General features: G+C 36.9%; 1 protein-coding gene across 4 annotated transcripts in view; it reads right to left on the bottom strand.

Annotated features, from left to right (window-relative positions):
• PARD3B (par-3 family cell polarity regulator beta) overlaps positions 1–19814 on the bottom strand; it is a 447999-nt gene that overhangs the window by 238111 nt on the left and 190074 nt on the right. For all 4 annotated transcript variants that reach the window (XM_052791531.1, XM_052791532.1, XM_052791533.1 and 1 more), the window contains exons 5-7: positions 14650–14741; positions 4189–4275; positions 485–610 (exon numbers count right to left, since the gene is read on the bottom strand). In XM_052791531.1, coding sequence (XP_052647491.1) covers positions 485–610; positions 4189–4275; positions 14650–14741 — 305 coding nt within the window. The remainder of the gene's footprint in view (positions 1–484; positions 611–4188; positions 4276–14649; positions 14742–19814) is intronic.

Consider the following 19814-nt stretch of genomic DNA (forward strand, 5'->3'; position numbering starts at 1 on the left):
TCATAAGAGGTGAGACTTACCATTTAGCTCAACTAATCACAGTTTGACAGTACTAGTATTTTTTAAAAATTAAATGCTCAAAAAGCTGCTGCACCAAAAAAATACTCTTATTTCATTTACAAAATAATATTAAAAAACATGCTGTGATGTTGACTCATTCTGAAGGTCTTATGAGGAAAAAATTACAAAGAAAATATGGGAAAAACAGTAGAAGAATTAGAAAGGGAAGATAACTATTAAAAAAAATAATGCTATTTAAATTAAGTAAGCACAATAGGTTCACTAAGACTACAAGAAGATTCCTCTCCTCAAATTTCACCTTATTTGGAGGTTTCAGAAAGAAAATTACAAAGTTTCTGCCAGGTATCAATTTTACAGGCATTTTATCTGAAATAAATATTAATCCCTTTGCATGAATCACTTAATAAACACAGCATTGTATAAAATCCTGGCTAGTTAAAAGTATCACTAAACCAGCACTTACTGTGCAAAGGTTTTATCTGCAAGGTCCACATGGTTAATCTTCACAATGCATTCATTTTCATGGAAAAGCCCATCACGTCTAGATCTGCTGTTTTCTTCAATACCACGGATGAAGAGTCCCAGCATCCTAAAAGGCAAAAAAAAGAGTGAAAACTATCCTTTTTCTGCTGGTATGAATTATAGCAACTAAAAATAGATATTAATATCTCTACTGTGTATGAGATGAGATAGAGTAGACCATTATGAAGTGCTTAACCCAGAGAAAGGATTTCCAGCTCTCTCCTTAACTAAAAGGGAAAGGATTGCAAGAAACACCAAGAAAAATTGCTAGACACTAATGCTATACTACTTGCTGAAACTTCAGAAAGCATTGTGTCCTCTAGGTCATACTTGGAGGAACAGAGGAAAACACCTACATCTCCCCATCCAGTTAAAAATTTGAATGTAGCTCATGCAATATTTCTCTGCCACTAAGTAAGATTACATTGCTCCAAAGAAAAGCACAAACAGATTAAGAGCAATTTTCAAACTCAACTATAATAAATGGAACAGGCATTAGAATAAGATAAAAAATAACCACTATTTCTACATCTGAGAAGTCTCTGGAACTTTTCAGTTGCCAAAGCCCCTTGTTTTGGTACATGACAGCAATGCTATTTATTCATGTGGCAGGACAGCAGCAGAACATCAAAACCTAAGTTGTTTGTTACCAGGTTATGTGCAAATTGAAAACTGAGGTGCAGCACAGAAACTTCTGATAATGTGTTAAGTGAACAAGTGTGGGTGGTGCAAAATTCCAGTGTGGCTAACTCTGCTGGGAGCGCTAGGCTATTTCTGACCCACCTTGAGCATCTCTGTATTGCAGGCTATAACTCAACATACATATATCCAATGACACCAGTATAATGTCCCAAAAAACCTGACAACTGCATGTTTGTGAAGACCTTTTATAATCAGGTTTTATCCACCAAATTTCCATACCACATCAGCATCAAAGACAGACGACCTTTAGAGACCATATTCTATTGGTTATACTCCATAAAATATTAATGCACAATTTCCAATGTGCCAGCGCTCCAATCACAAAACAGAAGTCTTGTATTTTTTTCTCAGATTCATGACTGCCCCTCATACTTAAGTCCATTCAACAGATTCACAGCACACCATTAACTATTTCAAATGATACTATAGTCACCATGCATCTGATTTTAGATTTACTGTATAATAAGATTTTAAAATTTATATTTGTCATATCAATATACTTTAAGTGAAAACTTGGTTCCTACTGAGGACTACTACTTCAAAACATCTAACAGAAAAAAAATGATTTAACCTATCGCATGAAGATTCTCTTGCAACCTGTGTTACCCTTCACTAAAGGATTCAAAGGGGCAGTGGTGGTGAGGGGCCGGCCGCAGCCCTATCAATGACAAACATTCAACTAGTGGCAATCAAAAACCTAAACCCTAAGAACTAATGAAATGCAATTATGTTAAGATGCAAACCAATAAAAGTAGAGAAACAAAAGAAAGTAAAAATTAAGTCAGTTGCTCATTAATCCTGTTGTGCTTAGATGCTGCATCCATATAATGCAATAGGATTGCCCACTTGTCTGAAACTTGTGCGTGCTGTAGTACCTGAATGAGTGGCTTGAGTTACGTACGCTGTGGCAGCTTAAATCCATTGCTTTTTTCCACAGCTTCAATTTTAGCATTACTTTAATGCACTATTAAATGTTAATTTCCTCTTTTAATAATATCTGAATGCAAAATAAAGGGGGAAAATTATTTCAATAAGTTTTGTAGTTCCTGTATAAACTAAGATTTTGTAAATTAATACAATGTTTTACCTACCTCTGGAAAAATTCTGCTCTGCAGCAGCACTACGCTGAAGCCAGCATTACCTTATTAGAAGATAACTTTACAACTGAAATACCAGACTAAATTAGTCATGGCCAGCGTACCCCCATAAATTGTATCTTGTCATCAACAGAAATAAGATGCTCTTCTGTACTTTCTCATGTCATGAGTTAATATTAATTCACTAGTCTCAGAATTGATTAAATAAGAGGGACAAGCGATTTAAGTCACTTTAGTGCTTTTACGAAGATATTGGTATGGTTCTGCCAAGAGTCATTAAAATTTCAAGACAACTGTCTAAACAAGTACTCCATCGGTCAAAACCCCCTTTGCTCTGAGCGATCCCCAAAAGCATCAGTATATGAGGACATATTAACCTGCATGCAATGTAGACCAAGGAACTCTGCTTCTTCTTCATGGAGGTCTTTAAAAGCTGCACCCAACACTGTGATACTTCAGTTCAGAACTGTATTACCGTCACAATAATTACTGATTTTAATAGCTTGCAACTTCATCACATTTTTAGCCTAATGATCTTGAAATATAGTGTACACACTACAACCTTTATGTCATGGCTATCACAAAGAACTATTGTCTGTGTTTCATGATGGGGTAACACACACAGGTGTCTTTCTCAAGACAAACAGGCAGCCTGCAAAGCCAAGGACACAACTCAGACCTCCTACAGTTCCCATCGAAGACCAATTTTCTTCTTCAAACAGTGACGACATTTTTCCAGGCAGCAGGTGGACATCTATATTCCCTTTTGGCAAATAAAACATTCTGAATGAATTTGGGTTCACTTACAAACTCAGATCTTCCTGAGAAAACATTTATGCACACAGACCTTTACAAGGCAATTTAATCCTTCACACTGTCTGTCCTACATGAAAGCTGACAAGTAAAGAAACATTTAAGAATTAGACAATTTTTACTTTTACAATAAGTGTCTTTTTGTTACAGGCAGCCACTTTACTATAAAGTAGTGTCATTTATGGCATTGGCAATTTCCCATCTCTTATTCAGGACTGCCAGTGTCAAATTAACTCTGTGGCTAAGCCTCTGCATGTCAAATTTCAGCCAAGAAATATATATTTTTTTTATTATTATTTTTTTTACACCTGAGTTACATAGCTTGGAAAACAGTTATAATGAAAATGCTGACACAGTCTTAACTACAGTATATCAATATGAGCACACTGCTATAATAGGCTTTTGTGATCTCAAGAGACTATGTTAAATCATTTATAATTAAAGTAATTGTATTATGACAAAGAAAAGTTCATGGTATAGTGCACATTTTATAAATACTATACAACCAAATCTGAAAGGTGGCTTGAAAAATATGAGGCAGGACCAGACAAGCAAATTTTTTTACTTTTCTTGTCTGATATGTCACTAAGGAAGGGCCCAAGCAGAGAAATCCAATTGAAAAAAAAAAAAACAAAACAAACCCAAAAACCACCACCACCAAACCTAAACAAAAAAACCCCGACACACAACCAAAACCAAACCCCACACCTACAAAACCAACCCAACACTACAAAAAACCCCTAATCCCATAGCCCACACACCTTTAATATTACATTATTCTACAGAGAGTCTAGTTTACCATTCAGAGAATAAAAACAGAGGCAATTAAACGGACATATATGAAAAAAGGGATTGGTATTGTCTTATACGTAACTTCAACTAGTAAATATTTTGGTAATGGAAGAGAGTGCCATAGACCAATTTTCTTTTAAGCATTTCTTTTCCTTATGGTTAAATAGTAGGTATATTAAGAGAACCACCACTGAAATCCTTTCATTAATATACTTCTTGAGCAATGCAGAAAATATCTTACCTTCCACTCAGAGATGAAAAAAAGGGCACTACATGTATTCCCAAGGGTCCACCTTCCCCAGAAATCTCCACTGTTTTTGTCATTTCACTAAAAAAGAGCACAGGGAAACACATCTCATATGCTTCTTCACAGAATTCTCTATGTTAAAAACAAATTCCTGATTGATCAGATAGCAGAAAAGATAGAAAAAATATTTGACTCAGAGCTCACTAATATATAAAAATACAATGAAATGTAAAATGGCTATCAAATTCTTTAATTTTTTTTAGATTAGCATTTGTGTATTTTGAAAGGGAAAGACACCAAGCACTAGACATTTTCCTAAGTCAACCCTTAAGTAAATTAACCAGAATATTAAAGAATAAGCTTTTAAGTGAGGAGAGACTTCATCATTAAAAAAAAAAAAAAAATTATTCTACATGTTCTTAATTTGAGCCCCACGTGAGCGGCTTCAGTCAATTTCCCCATGTGGACACATTGTAAACATGAAGATCACACATTAAGGACTCAAGCCAATAAGAAAATGAGTCAAATCATATTTAAATATCTTGATTTCTGCCCTCATTGCATACAACCTCACTGACACACAAAGACCAAAACAAATTGTAATCAGAAGTGCAACTCCGCTCATTTTATCAGGAAGTTTCCTTCCTCAAACACCATTATCAAAACCCCCTACATTATCTCTGACAGATTTTTTGCTGTTTCATGGCTATGTACTGTTTGATTTCCTATTGAGTATTTTACACTGCCAGCCTTACAGTGGCCTTAACTCTATTCTAGGTGATCATAATTTAAAAGGAAGGTACTTGAATTGGCTAGAACTTGGAGGGGGAAGGGGGGGCGCAGTCTGTATTCTAGCAGACACATTCCTTCTTTCTATACTAGTCTACACCTTCCGTAACAATCCCTCCCCTCAAATCATACTGAACACCATCAAGACTGGGGATTAGTGGCCAGTGAACAACTACTGGGTATTTCCATTTACATCAGAACACCCTAAATTCAAGCTATAAGAAGTTATATGCTTGCACGCCAATCCTATAGTGTTTATAGAACATGTAAAACTGAACCAAATGGCCACTTTATATACTACCATGAGTTAAAGACTCAGTCTAACTGATGCAAGTGCAGGCTGCTGTTGGGAAAAAGACTTCTGACATTTCTCCAAAAACCACGCAACAGATCTGGAGACTGCACATTTGCAAGATGAGAAAGATGACCAAGCCGACCCTTCCACACCACACCACCCTTCCCCCCAAGTGATTTTTTCCTAGTACAACATCCTCTGGGATCAGCTGACTGATCTCACTGTCCCATGCATGGTCTTATGATCATTTGATTTGATGCAAGAATCAGCAGAAATGCACAGGTATAAGGGAGGAATCTGTGACCACCTTTGAAGTGGCAACACACAGTTACATCAGATTAGATACAACATAAAAACACACGGCACAGCTAAGCCCTCTCATAAGGACGACAATTACTGCAAATGATCTTAGACAAATTCTGACATGGCTTCCTAATAACACAGGAATATTATTATTTTTTTGTTACGAACCTTTATCCAGTTGTATAATGATTAATCAGAAGCAACTTACCCTAGATACAGTAATTCTTAGCTTGGTCAGCTAAATATGGAATAAGACTGGAAAATAAGTTTATATAATTTTATTTTGGTTTGGGGGGGGGGGGGGGGAGTTTGAGAGCGGTTTTTTTGTAAATTATTCTTCCAAAAAGACTGACACCGGAATGAATTTATATTCCATGAAAATGGAATAGACAGACCTGAACAACAAACCACCACTGATCTCAACATCACAGATTTTCATTACTATATTTATAACACAGGCACAATCAACAGGCATTTCTATTTGCTGGTTTTTTGTTTCCTGTATTCTCCTCTCTTCATGAATCAAACAGGGAAATCCTGAAAAAATCCTCCTGTCAGTTTTTTTAGAAACCATTTTTTTCTAGTGAAACTGGTCAGAAAAGCTAATTGGGGTGGTTACCAAAAACTCAAAAATGCATGCATAGAAAATTAACTCTTCTTTCAGTTCCGTCTTCTACTTCCTCCAATTCTCTGAACAGACAAAAAAACCCCAAAATTAAAGCACTACTTTTATTGCCTTTTGAACTGCTACAGAATGAAAACACATGAGCAAATTAAGTAGCCAAATCCTATAGATCCAGAAAATAATCAGAAGTAGTCAACAGGCTTTCATTTGTACAGGGAAAATTTAAGTAAGTTACATTTGTCCCCAGATAACCCTGTGTTGCTTAAGTACTCCAGGGAAAAGCTGTCTTCCTAGGCAACTGTAAAATAGAGCAGGAATTCTTTTGAGGGCTATCATGATAGACAGGTTAGCTGTCATATTAAATCAATGCACTTACAGTTATAAGTAGGCTCAAAGCCAAAGAAAACATACAAGTTTATTTTTAAATCTAACAGGAAATCTACACACTAAGAAAAACAGGTTTCTTTGTGGAAAAAAAATAGCCCACATATACATTGTGTATTACTTTTAAAAACATTGTGGCGAATCCTAAAATTTATGGATGTACTAAAGCACTAAATATCCAGAATAAGAGCACATTCTGTGTGTGCATATATATGTGTGTGTGTGTGTGTATATATCTGTATATAAAAGGTTCTTTAGAATTATATTTTTAATCAAAAATCTATGACTCAGAATGACTTTTCATTCTCAAACAAATGTGATTCTTAGTTACATCTGAGAAGAAAACTGCCCTACACAACAACTTTAATAGATCTTTGAGGACATATTATTTTTATACTATACCTATGAAAGCCTGACAGTTAAAAAATTAAAAAGCAGGATATCTTGGATTCAGCTTTTGTTTGGTTTTTTTTGTTTAGGAACCTCAAAGATTGGAGACTCAGAAAAATTTGACATCATTCACTCATGCTGTCGATCTTCCAGCAGGTTTAATCTGCCCACTAGAACAGCTGAATTCCAGCAGTGTACTATTCCACACTGGCTTACAGTTTACACTATACTGGAGAGAGTATTTGGGAATAGGGCACGGCTGAATGAGATCCTGAACAGGATGAGCTTTAAGAATACTAATTACTAAACTCCACAGGCACAAGGGACACCAAGGTGCTGGCACTCCTCCGTTTGACAGAGTCAAGTTAAAAAACTGAAAGAAGGGAGTGGGAGAATGCAGAATGGCTTTCCAGTGCTGGTTAATATCTGTGATATTGACAACAAAGAGGGTAATTTACGGATTTTCTGCAATACTCAACATATTTAAAAAACAAACCAACCCCCAAAATAGGAAAAAAAAAAATTCCAAAAGTTAGTAATGTACTAGTGGCCTACTCCTATTTTAAATCTCCCCTACAGATCTTAAAACGCATTTTGCAGTAAAAGAAAAAACAGGTCTGGCCTATCAAGTCAGTATAAAAGACCTGGAGTCCAATTGCTAGGTAGGGATGAGAGGCTGGGAGCATCGGTGAGCGATGCACAGAGGGTGCCTCAATGTCTGACACCGCTAGTATCTCCTGTGTGTTCTTCAAGGAGCAGACAGAGCTCCTACCTCAGAAAATACACTACCTGCTGAGTTTGCAACCCAACTTTTCTGGAATGCGTACAGATATATTCTTACAGCAATCAAAATAAGTGAACTTTTAAAAAGCATTTATCTCAGTGAAACTTATCAGAACTGCAGGGTTCACCCCAACTAGAAACATGGCACTCGGGCTTCTTCAAATGCATGCTGGCATGTCCCTTCCCCTCGCTGCACTAAAGGTGCCTCAGAGGTCTCAGTGAAGAAAGAACACCTGCCTAGCATGACCTGTTTGTGGCATCCAAGACCACATTCAACATTGTAATAGTGATTTTTAATCTGAAGAAGCTGTCATCATTTACTATTTAAATTCTCCATTGCTTGATGTTTATTGATTTCTCCTGGGTTCTTTACAGTCTATCACATTTGTCAGGAAGGCTTGCCATGCATATTATTAAAAATGTTGATGAGTACAGTTTAGCAAACAGAGGGATAGAGAAGATGTACGCACGTGTGTAGTGAGCATGCACAGCAGTCCATTTATAACATGGAAGGCAAAATTTAAATGGAGTGCTGCACATTCAGCGGTACATATTCAGCGGTGAATCAGTCTGATCTTCAGATTGGCAGTGCCCTTGCTGTTGAATACTATAGCTCCCTCTCCTGAAAACTGTATCAAGAATTAGCAGTTTGTCAGTTATGCAGTGGGAAAAGATCTGTTAGCTGAAAGCTTCTCTGCAAACTATCCAATAATACTGAAGAACTAATCTCAACCACCAAGCACACAGATGCTTAAAAGGGACTTCTCTCCAGAAATAAACATTTTGGAGTTTTACAGCAGGACCTGGTTCGCTAAGGCACTTTGACCTTCTCCAATTACAAATGCTAGGAGAATCTTGGTAGGATTTCTCTTGGAGGATGCAGTAGATGCAGCCTAAAGCAGATTAACTGTTTTGCAACATACTGAAGACAGTATCTTGGAAAAAGCTGCTTTCTGCATGGGTTACTGGGCAAAACTTGTCATCATGAGTACGTCACAAGAATCTACTGCCTGAGTAAACACAGATCAAGTATTTATCATTCCAGTGGCATATTCTTTTGCCATTTTAGTCTTATTCAACACTTGCATGTAAGTCTTCAACCCAGGCACAACATGATGAAGGAAAAACATTTGAATAGATCATTGAATTCTTCATACGTTTTTAAGAAAAGGTACAGATGAGTAAGCTGCTGTATCTGAAAAAATCTCTTAGTGCAGGACGTCAATGTTTCCTTTGCAAACAAAAAAGCACAGCTGATATTCTGAACATGCTTTGTGGCAATTTTATTGACCACAGCCAAGTAAAAGGCAAAGGAAGTGTCACTCACATGCAGAATGCTCACAGATAAAGTTATTAAGCTGCACTTCCTTGCTTGCTCTTCACTTGCGCCTCCAGGCCCACCAGCCAATGCTGCCGTTCCAGGGAAGGACAGTATCCATTAACAACAGGTGCTCACATTTGGTAGAGAGCACAGGCCTACAGTTGATGTCAAGCTACTGAAGGGAATTTTAAAGAAGCAGCTTGCACTGATTTATCCAAATAAAGAGGGTGATGACTCTGTCCATGTACTTCTTTTGCATATTAAAACAGTACAGTTGCTGATGGTAATAAAGTATTTGTACCCATTCTTCCAGAGAGGCTTCCAAAGTAGCCAGCTCAACTAAAGCTGTCAGCACATTTCCCACCCGCCTCCTACTCCTTTTCCACATTTTTCCTTCCCTCTTTTAAACTAGATGCTCAAAGCTCTGATGAAAATGTCTTGAAACCCCTGAAGAAGAAACAGGCCCTCAAGATGTTAAATAGTGTGAAATGATGAAAATCTGAGCCATATCTGAGTAGGGATGGAAAGCACCCTACAAAGAGAAGAGAAAGCAACTGAACATGCAGAGTCAAGAAGGAGCTTTCCAGGGACAGTTAAAGAAACTGCTCACTGACTTTTAGAAGAGACAGACACATTTCAGCTGCTCCATTCTACAGAAAACTAAACAAACTATCCAAAAAGTTTAAATATTTACTATGAAATAATGTCAGAATCTTCCAGTTGCAGGTTTGAAGAGCTAACCCTCTAACTAAAATGCGTTAATCTAGTAAAGATGCTACTGTAATCCAGATTTTTCTCCTCATTAAAATTAGTTAGCTCTCACAAGATTAACTATCTAAAGGTTTAGAGAGAAACCAGACAGCCTGCAGGCACCAGATTTTTGTGTCTTTTTTTTCTTTAAATCAAGTTGTTCCTATTCTGCGTTGTTAGACTAATGAAAGACATAATAGGTTAAAAAAAAAGTAAAATACAGAGAAGGAAAAAACACTGCAGTTACATAATTAAAGTGTATCTACAGTGCTTAAACCAAGGAACTGACCCTGACCTCTGCTAAAAAGAAGTGGGAAGACAGCAAAACAGAACACAATGAAAACATGTAATGAATTATCAATGCATAAATTACCCTTTGAGTTCCAACTAATCCACTGCTATTAAGCTAAACATCCACTTCCAAGCAGATTCATGTTTACTGTTCCTTAACACAGTCATTTTTACTACAAAAAGAAAAGCAAGATTTTCAAAACCAGTATTTATATGTATAATGTGCTAAGGGATTCAATGTTAAAGGCTGTGACAAATTTCTACCCGACTTCTGCAGAGTATCAAGACTCTGCTGTTACTTTAAAAATCTTTCAATCCTAGTTCAGAACATGAAGGGAAGCAAGGAAAAATACCAAATTTTATACACTGTTGGCATTAGCTTGGCTTCCCTTACTCTGAACTTCATCTTTACTAGCAAATAAATAAAAAAAATCCACCTTCAGAAATTACAAGAGGATTGTCATTACTCTTGTCTTTATTTAGTCCATTAAAAAACGTGCCAATGACCCAATGTTTCAAGTCTCTCTTCTAGGCAAAGTTCAACTCTCAAAAGGTCAAATTAAAATCTTCAGACTCCTGAGCAATACAGTCCTGAAAAGTTTCTCAGTACTTTTACAGTGAAATGTTTTAAGAGAATCCAGGCAAGGAAACTTCCTTCCTATTAGCTTCTGAATAGAGGAGCTAAAAATCCTCCACACTGCCACCCATTTCATTTACCAACGTGCAACTGATTTTACCTACTTAAATCAGTGAACCAGTTTTCTTCAAATGGAACAGTTTTCCTCCTTGAGTGAGAAATATAAAACAAGCCAAGTCTGAAGACTTTAACTTCAACTGACTAGGCTTCATAATCATAAAATATTCATCTTGGTATTCTTTTTTTCTGCTTCCCTCTGAAATACCCATTATCGGCCGTAGTTAGAGAAGCAACACTGACCTCAGACAGGTTGGTTTTCTGATGAGAAGGCTCAGATAGTTTTCTTAGGTGAGTAGCGCTTTTTTGCTTAAGTGCTGTAAGTCCTAATGATTACCAAACTCAGTGACAGGAAGGAATATATTCTAGTGAAAGCAGCAGGGACAACCGTGGTTTTCTTTCTTCCACAGTATGAAGTAGCGCACAATTAGGCTGAAATATTAGCTTTATTAACGTCACTTAACTTAACATGGCTTATTTAAGTGAAGGCTTAAGGTATCATGACTTGGTGGTCCTTCATGGCTCTAACATCTTTGAAATACAACAAGAAAGATACCTGTAGAAATCAGAATTATAAATAATACTTTCTTTCAGAAAGGACAGTGTAAAGGAGTCAAATTAGATACTAAGATGCTAGTTTTACTACTTGTGGAAAAAATAGTTTTATTATTTAATATTATTTTATTAATAAAACTTTCTTTACTTATATCCAAACAGATTAAGATACCAGTAAGATAGATAGATGGTCTCTAGTGACTCATTATTTTCCTTTATAAACCTATTACTCCTAATGAAAAAACTTTTGGAAAAACAGTTTAAAAATCCCACCTCCTCACTTTTAAGAAAAAAGCCATACAAGAATCAAAATCATTGCCTCAAAATTTAAATTATTTGGCTTCTGAAATTCCAGTGAATTTCACAGAAGTACCAACTAACTTTGCTTTACAAAATAATGCATTCTGAATTCCTCTTAGAGTTCACTGTTTGAAGAAATTGGAATATATTACAAATACTTTAATATAATTCACAATTTTGAGGAAAAAGTCCCCATACCACCCATCGCAACACTTGCAGGAAAAATAGTGTTTTTAAAAATTCTCTTCAGGACACAGGAAGCAGAAGCAAGGTGTATTTTGGTAGAATTACTTTACTGGGACTCTGCATTTAAAGAAACACTGCTCCTTTCTCTTTATTTTGGTTTTTGGTGGGTTTTTTTGGCCAATGTTTCTCCTTAATGCATCAATCTCAATGCAGATTAAGACAACTCCTTTTATCTGAGAAAAACTACAACCAATGCAGAAAGTTTCTTGGGAATACCTTGCTCTAGCCAGCTTTCCCTCTGCTCCCTGCCTGTTCAACACTTCCATGCTCATGCATCAGTTGAGTGGGCCCCAATCTATATTCTTTATCACTTTTCTTTCCATACTCCTCCATGAAGACAGTTGGCAGAATTCAGCAAAAATCTTAAGACATCTACAGAAATCTAGGCTTATTATCGACTGTTTTGCGACACACCAGAGAAGACCTGGCCATTTCAGAAAACTGAATACCTCTCAAAAGTATCACAGAGGTCTTTCTCATTGTCAACATTTCCAATGGCCACCAAAATCAGGTTATGAAGATTAAAAGCAAATGAGTCTCACAACCTTCTGAAGAATCCCAAATGCAAGCAATAGTCAACTTGTTTAACTCTATAAACAATAATATGCTCTCAGAAAATTCCTAAGAGAACTTAGATGATCTAAAACACCCTAGTAAAAGCATAAGGACAACAGTAAATACAAGCATAGCATGCACAGAGCTTGATTAATCCCTATTACAAATTAACGGATCAAGAGACAAATGAATGCATATATTTGGTGATGCATAATAATTACCTCAGGTGAAACAAGCTGTAGAAGCCTTTAGCAACATTCCATAAAGAGAAAATAAGCATTAGCAACTAAACTGACTAAGTTCTATACCTGCATGATGAACACTAATCAGCTAGTGTGTAACTTAGAGGCCTGGCAGGTGCAGAGAAAGCTGCAAGAGCACTCCAGTTCCTTTTCATGATGAGACCATTCTAAAAATATGTATCAGTACCAGCAGGCAAGAGAAGACACTACAAAATGGCATATAAAGTAGGTGACAAGGAGGCCTCCAAGAGGGAGGAAAAACACAGACAGATGAGTTGAAAAGCACCACCTTCCCAAGACAAAAAAATCTCCCATAAAAGAAATAAAATGATGACTAGAAGAATAAGAAAAACTAAGAAATTAACTCTCTTGCATGGAAAAGATTAATTTTTGGCATGCTCTAAAAGGAAAGGTGATCCTTCTGCCAAAATCCTGGCATGGCCCAGAAGACCACCAAAGTTAAGAGTCCCTGCCCTTGCGAACTTCCCCACAGGCTTTGGGTATATAACTTCACGCCTCTTTCCCAGCCCTCATGTAGGTAAAATGGGAATATTAAAACTTGCTTTTTCTGAGGTGTTTGTGAAGATAAATGCTCTAAGATTAAGACATGCAAATACTGTTTATTTCATGGTTTTTATTTCATACTGTTTTGAACAAACAACTATAAGCTGCAGAATTACAGCAAATGATTATTTGCTATCATCAAAATCGAAGCAAATTAATTTCTGACATTCTAGCAGTCACGCAGAAGTCTGCCATATAACACTTTTTAATTTCATTATACAATGTGCTATGATACCACTACAGTTCTGCAACAAACACAACATACTGGACAAAGGACTGAATTCTTTTGCCTACTCAAAAAGGTGACTTCAGCACAACCTGAAGCACCAGTCAAAACTGAATTTTAAGCTTATGGTGGGACAGAACAGCAGCATGGAAACATTTTGCTCTAAATTTGCCAGGTTCAATCCTCTATTACCACCACTGAGGATCTGACCAACCTACTTTGTGCCACTGTATTGCAGCCTGGCCTGTTAATTTTGGTATAACAAATGTAATCTGCAAATTTTTTTTTTTATTTCATTTCAGCCATTTAGAATTTTTCCTGTGATTTCAGGAACAATAAATCCCAAAGCTCATTATTAAACCTCTTGAGAACACCTAGTTTCCTCTTGTTTCAGCTACGCAGCTCTTAAATTTTACTATATTGGCTTCCAATGCAGATTATGTATTTACCTAAATTTCACTCAAAATTTAGACTGGTCAAAATAAAAGTTATTTCCCAAACTATCAGTGTGACCAGTACCACCTTCAGTTGTAACAGCACTGGCCATCTCTGGTTGGTTATAAATGAAGAGAGGAAAAGGATGCATTCCATCTGACTACTCTAGTGAGGCAATGCACAGGGAAATATTGCAAGTATTGGCTATAGTTTTCACAGTGTATAAACATAGATACAAAATCTACTACAGGATGTAGCAAAGTAATAACCTTACCACTCAAAAACAGAGGTGACATTTTAACTAAAAAAGATAATTTTAGGATTATCTGGTTCAGCTAACTGGTTATTTATTGAGATATAATATATGACCTAAGAACATCCTCTATCTTAAGACATTAAATACTTGCAGGACTGAGTAAAAAGCAAAAATAGAGTATATAATAGTAGCATATTTCCCCCTTAGCCTTATACTACAAACACCACAACAAAATTATTCATATTCAATGGGGGTAAAAGATTGTCATGTGCAAATATGTGCTTCAGTGTGCGAATCAAGTGCATTTTTAGGATGGGAAAGGGATGAGGAGGAAGAGATCATGATGATGATGATGAGCACAATGCAGATTCACAGGTGCATTTGGAATGAGAAGTCAGTCTTGTCTTGCATGTTGATAACGCTTGAGTCAACACCAAACAGATGTTCCTACCTGACAGGGAACCGGGCCCTCTGAGCCAGCAACAGTTCTGTGGGTCCAGTGAGGTTCATCTCCCCATCCTGAAAGGATACCTGGGAAGCACCCTGTTGAGAGATTTCAAAGCACATTTTGAAACTACATACATATTTATGCTTACAGAACAATGGCTGTGTTTATATTTTTGAGTCAATATTCGGAAGAGAAAAGTCATAAGTAACATCATCTCACTGATGGTGAGGACTGAAAGACCCATTCTGTGTGCAGCATAAGTGACAGCATTTGGAGAAACAGGAAGGTATCTAACTCCTGGTCCTCACACCAGAGTCCCACCACGCTTCCACTGGTGAAGCTCGTGGTAGTGCTTCCTTGTCTGCCTAACCTGAATGCCACAGACCTTGGATAAATGCAATGGGTTTTTTTCTGTTCTTTCTATCCCTTAGTAGCATTCATCTGGTAAATAGATATTTTCACAGTAACTTCACAGAAAAAGAAATTACGTAACCATTTCGCCAGACACAAAAATACAGTCCACACAGGGACCTAACATTAATGTTAAAGCTCTTGAAAACTATTATTTAACTTTCTTTTTGTGATCCTTAGACTCTTAATGTTTGCGTTTTTTTTCATACTGGGAGAGGGAAAGAGGTACCAATGAGATAAGACCACTGTCAGCAGGTGATATATTAGCTTTAATGTACTGTACTTCATTGCGACCCTTATGGCAATAATGTAAACAGAGCAAAATCCATAACAAAGGCCTTCTTTGGAGAGGTCACTTCTGCCAACTCTGCAACAGGAATATAGCTGGAAGACATAAATCTTCAGCTGTCAACACACTAAAAGAATTCAATTCAGAGCTTGATCTTAACTAGATAAAGCCTAAAGTTAGTCATTATTTTTTTGTTGTTGCAGTGGTACGGTTTTCCAGTATATATACTTGCCATATCAAGTTGTCTCCAGGCAGAAGGTAGCAATGTTATAAATTAATTCCAAAGAACAAAGCCAAGTAGATAGGTAATTTAATTTTCAAAAAAATCTCTACGCTGTATATTAAAACTTTCAATTTCTCTCAAAAGATGGCTCTACTTGGAAAGATGGCTTTAAAGGTTTTGTGTTTTCAGTCCCTCAAAGACTTGTAGAACTTATTTTCAGTTTATAAGTATCAAGAGAGTTCGGGGGTGAGAGTGGGTTGCTTTGCATTTTAAAAAAGAATCATGACCAGCTTTGCAAGCAAACCCTTGGAATATAAATCAAGCTGGATCCCGTTTTGGTTCACACACCACTTTTGAACGTATAATATTGGTAGAGTTTCTCTTCGTGTGTTAATCAGAGCACAAGCCAACAGACTTGGCTTCCACTGCAAGACCAATATAGCTTACTGAAAGCAAAATTCTGTCACTAATGGAAGAACTATTTAAAAAAAAAATGTGTATTGAGTATGTGCTATCTCTTCCAATCACTTTTCACAGTGGAACCACATGTCAAGGAGCAATTCTTGTTATATGAATCATATTCCATACTAACCTCATAAATCAGGAACACAACCTCAAGCAGTGCATTAGCAATAGAAATCTGACACACAGCCTTCGTATCTTGACTTCATCTTAAGAAAAGATAGCGCCTTTGTAGCAACAGATGCCAGAAGCAGACAAACCTCCTAACAATAATGCTCCTTTAGCTAACCACTGAAAACACTGGCGCTACAAAGGATCTTCTTTTTGGAAGGTTTAAAATAGCCAAGCCATGAGGAGATTTTAGGTTGTGAATTAACTAGACTCTTTTCCGCCAGACACTGGGTGCAACACAGTGCTGCTCAGTGCATGACAGAGAACTTGGTACTCATGCCTCAGAACTGTTTTGTTATTTAAAGCCTCCCTTGCAGTCTACACAAGTCTGCATAAGCTACACTATTTCTCTGTTTCTGGGCTTTTGGTTAGTGCTGTTCTTGCTGTAATGACGTTACGTCCATACTTGTCCTCCATTTCCACTTCTTAGGAAACAGATTTCACAGTAATGACAAATACTGATTGATGTTCAGAACACAATCTCATCTTATGTTTCTGTTGACTGATTCACAGGTTTTAAACCACAAGGAACCATTTTTTGATCAACAAGTCTAATCACAGATTTGTATAGCGACACAGCACAACATTGGTAAGGGCACAGTTACACTCTGAGATAACTAAGAGGTTTTTACAAAAAGATGGCAATGAACAGCTTTCTTTTCTGCTAAAGACCAGACCAGAAAAAAGCATTTCGAAGCTGGATAAGAGGGTTGTTATAGATACTAGGGGTATCAGACCTTCAGTAGAGGTCTTCAAGAACGGATTTATAAACACGTCACAAATGTTTCAAGGCACATTCATTCCTTTGCCAGAAAATAATGGTCCAGCCTTATGAGGTGCCTGACAGTCCCATATTTCCACATTTTCATCATTCCACAAGATAAAACTTCTGTGAGGAATTAGACGATGAAGTTTGGAGTCTGTAACTGCAATTACAGCTTACTACTACTTTTTTTTTTTTTTTTTTTTTTATTTAAGGGTAAAAGCTCCTAAAGAAGTTACCCTCTGTGGAGCTGGACAGAAGTGTGCTGAGGGACTTCAGAAATGCCACAGGGGGAAGTTCGGTGTCACAGTGTCCATCCTGCACACCACTGCCTGTTTTGATTTGAAGGCATATAGTGCTCACAGGTATCACAGATTATCACATGCTCAAGTCAGTAAACACAAAGCCAGATGTATTTAAAGGCTTAACTGATCAAGGAAACATGAATCATAACACTGAAATTGTAACTGGGCTCTCCGAGAATGACATGAGAGCTCCAGTAACGTAACAATCACTACAAATGGACAAATTCCTTTCATACTTCAGCATTTCATTACAAGCACAGTAAATTTAAACAGATCATCTGTGCAATTAGCAGAATGATAGCAAACCAACAATGCACAAGACACTATTAGAAGACAATGATCCAATACACACAGAAATTCTCAATCTCTTGTTCATATTTTAAAGACTGTTTGTCAGTTTTTCAATAGTAGCAGAATTAATGATACTGGCTCCCCAAACTTGACTCAAATTCAGCTGACAGTGTAACAGATTTGCAGTGACAGAATTGCAGCTTTCACTTAGGTAATAGGAATAAAATGCAAAATGGTATGGTAAAAACAAAAGCCAAAAAAGCATATGCATCTTAGAACAGTGCAAGTTTTTAAATGTATTTACATAGGGATAATTTGAATTAAGCAATTTTTCTTAGTGCTGCAAAAAGCATGTTCTTCAAATTAGGACTGAAGCAGAAGAGGGATCCTATTAAATAATAGCCCTCTGCAAACGACTGTAATCCAAATGCTTGAAAGAGTCTCATATTCATTACATGACAGCTCTCAAATTAGGTAAACATGGATGTGTAACAGTAGAAAGGGTGACACAGTACATACCAGTAACATTTTCTACTCTGTGAACATGCACAGTCTTCTCAATTCAACAATCAGCATGGACATATATTAGCCTCAACAATAAATATGCGGGAATCAGTCATGGGTCTTACTGAGGTTAGGGAGTATGAGAAATTCTCCATTTTTTCTTCAATTTTTTTGAAAATGCTTATTTCATAAAAACCACAAAACGTCTGGGGGAAAAAAGTAGTAGTGGCACTTTTTGACGGAGACACAAAAGTATTGGTTTCTGGCTAGAAAAAGACAGACAGACAGAATTGACTGAAAATGGTCAAAACAGCTGTTTTTTATTTCAAAGGGTGCAGCCCTGAGCAGCTAACATAGCAGACAGCTTCCCTGACAGCCAGGCTACCGACCAGCCCCATTACTCTGTTTTTTCACTATCATCACAACCCAAAACCCGTGGATTTTCGTATCTTAAAAAAAACACACCAGACCCATTCTCTAACTAAACTCTGGTTATAGTGTAGTTTTGCATTACATTTTAGCTAAAAAGAAATCTTCTGTTGAGGTGGTTCTGCAGCAAAACTTTGCACATTCACCCAAGAGTGGACTGACTATACCACCTAGCCCAGTAAGACAGCTTTAGAAACATTCATGGGCCACCAGTGGCCATAAAAAGGCCCTAAACCACCTTCCTCAATTCTCCCTGGTAGGCTCAGAAAACTATTCTTAAGACAAGAAGTACGTTTGCAGGTAGTACAAAATTGCAAAAATATCACTTTTAGAAAAGCTATGTAGGAAAAAACATCCTCTTCTCCTTGGAAAAAAAAATTATTAAACAATAACCAACACGAGACAAATCTCAGAACTAGATAAATTTAGAGAATAGGAAGTCTACACAAACAACTGGAGAAAATCCTGAGTGCAGAGTATACTTGGAGTATAAAATAGTCATGAAACACTAACAATGAACTTGAAGGAAATAAATAAGATCTATTAATAGAAGAAATACACATGGTATCTACTCAAATTAGGACTGAAGCAGTCTGGTATACCCAAGGGAAAGTCTCTTTATCTGAAACTTTCTTTTAATGATGAAGTTAAAAGTGAAAATGTATGTCTGAAGGTCCAGTTTACAGTATTGTATTCCCTGAGGGCATCAGCTTTTTAAAACAAAGGAAAGGCATCCAAACCCTAAAGCAGAAGGTCACTGAGCAGGGTGACAGGCTACAGAGCTCACTCTCCCTATTTGGCCAACAGTAAACCTTCTTCCAAGAAGGTTCAGTGGGAGTTCAGATTCTACCATCATAACAAACAGTCAGATGCAAGGAAACCTGGGGGTGAAGGGGATGCTTAGTTTACAAATGCAGGAAATGTCTCATCTACTGCTCTCACAACAGACAATTTTAATTACCATATTTAAAAATTGAACATTTTTAGCAACACTTCCAGGATCACATGAGCATTTCTGACAGCCAGAATGAGTTTAAAAAGTCATAGCACTATTTTTAGCTTTAAAAATCAGAACTTTCATAAATATTCCCAAACCAATTAGTCCCTGTTACAAAGTAAAGGTGTTTACCTTCAGCTACAGCAACAAATGCAACAGTTGACACTGCATACAGAAGACAATCCCCAAGACCATACAGCTCAAGGAAGATACATAAAGGCCCTTTTTCGTTCAGTAATAATATAATCAAGCACAGGTTAAAATAGGATAACCCTATTTGAACCGAAGTTATACGTATCTTGATGTAACATCCAACAGTTAAG

The sequence above is a fragment of the Harpia harpyja genome, chromosome 7 (genome assembly GCF_026419915.1).
Source record: "Harpia harpyja isolate bHarHar1 chromosome 7, bHarHar1 primary haplotype, whole genome shotgun sequence".
NCBI lineage: Eukaryota > Metazoa > Chordata > Aves > Accipitriformes > Accipitridae > Harpia > Harpia harpyja.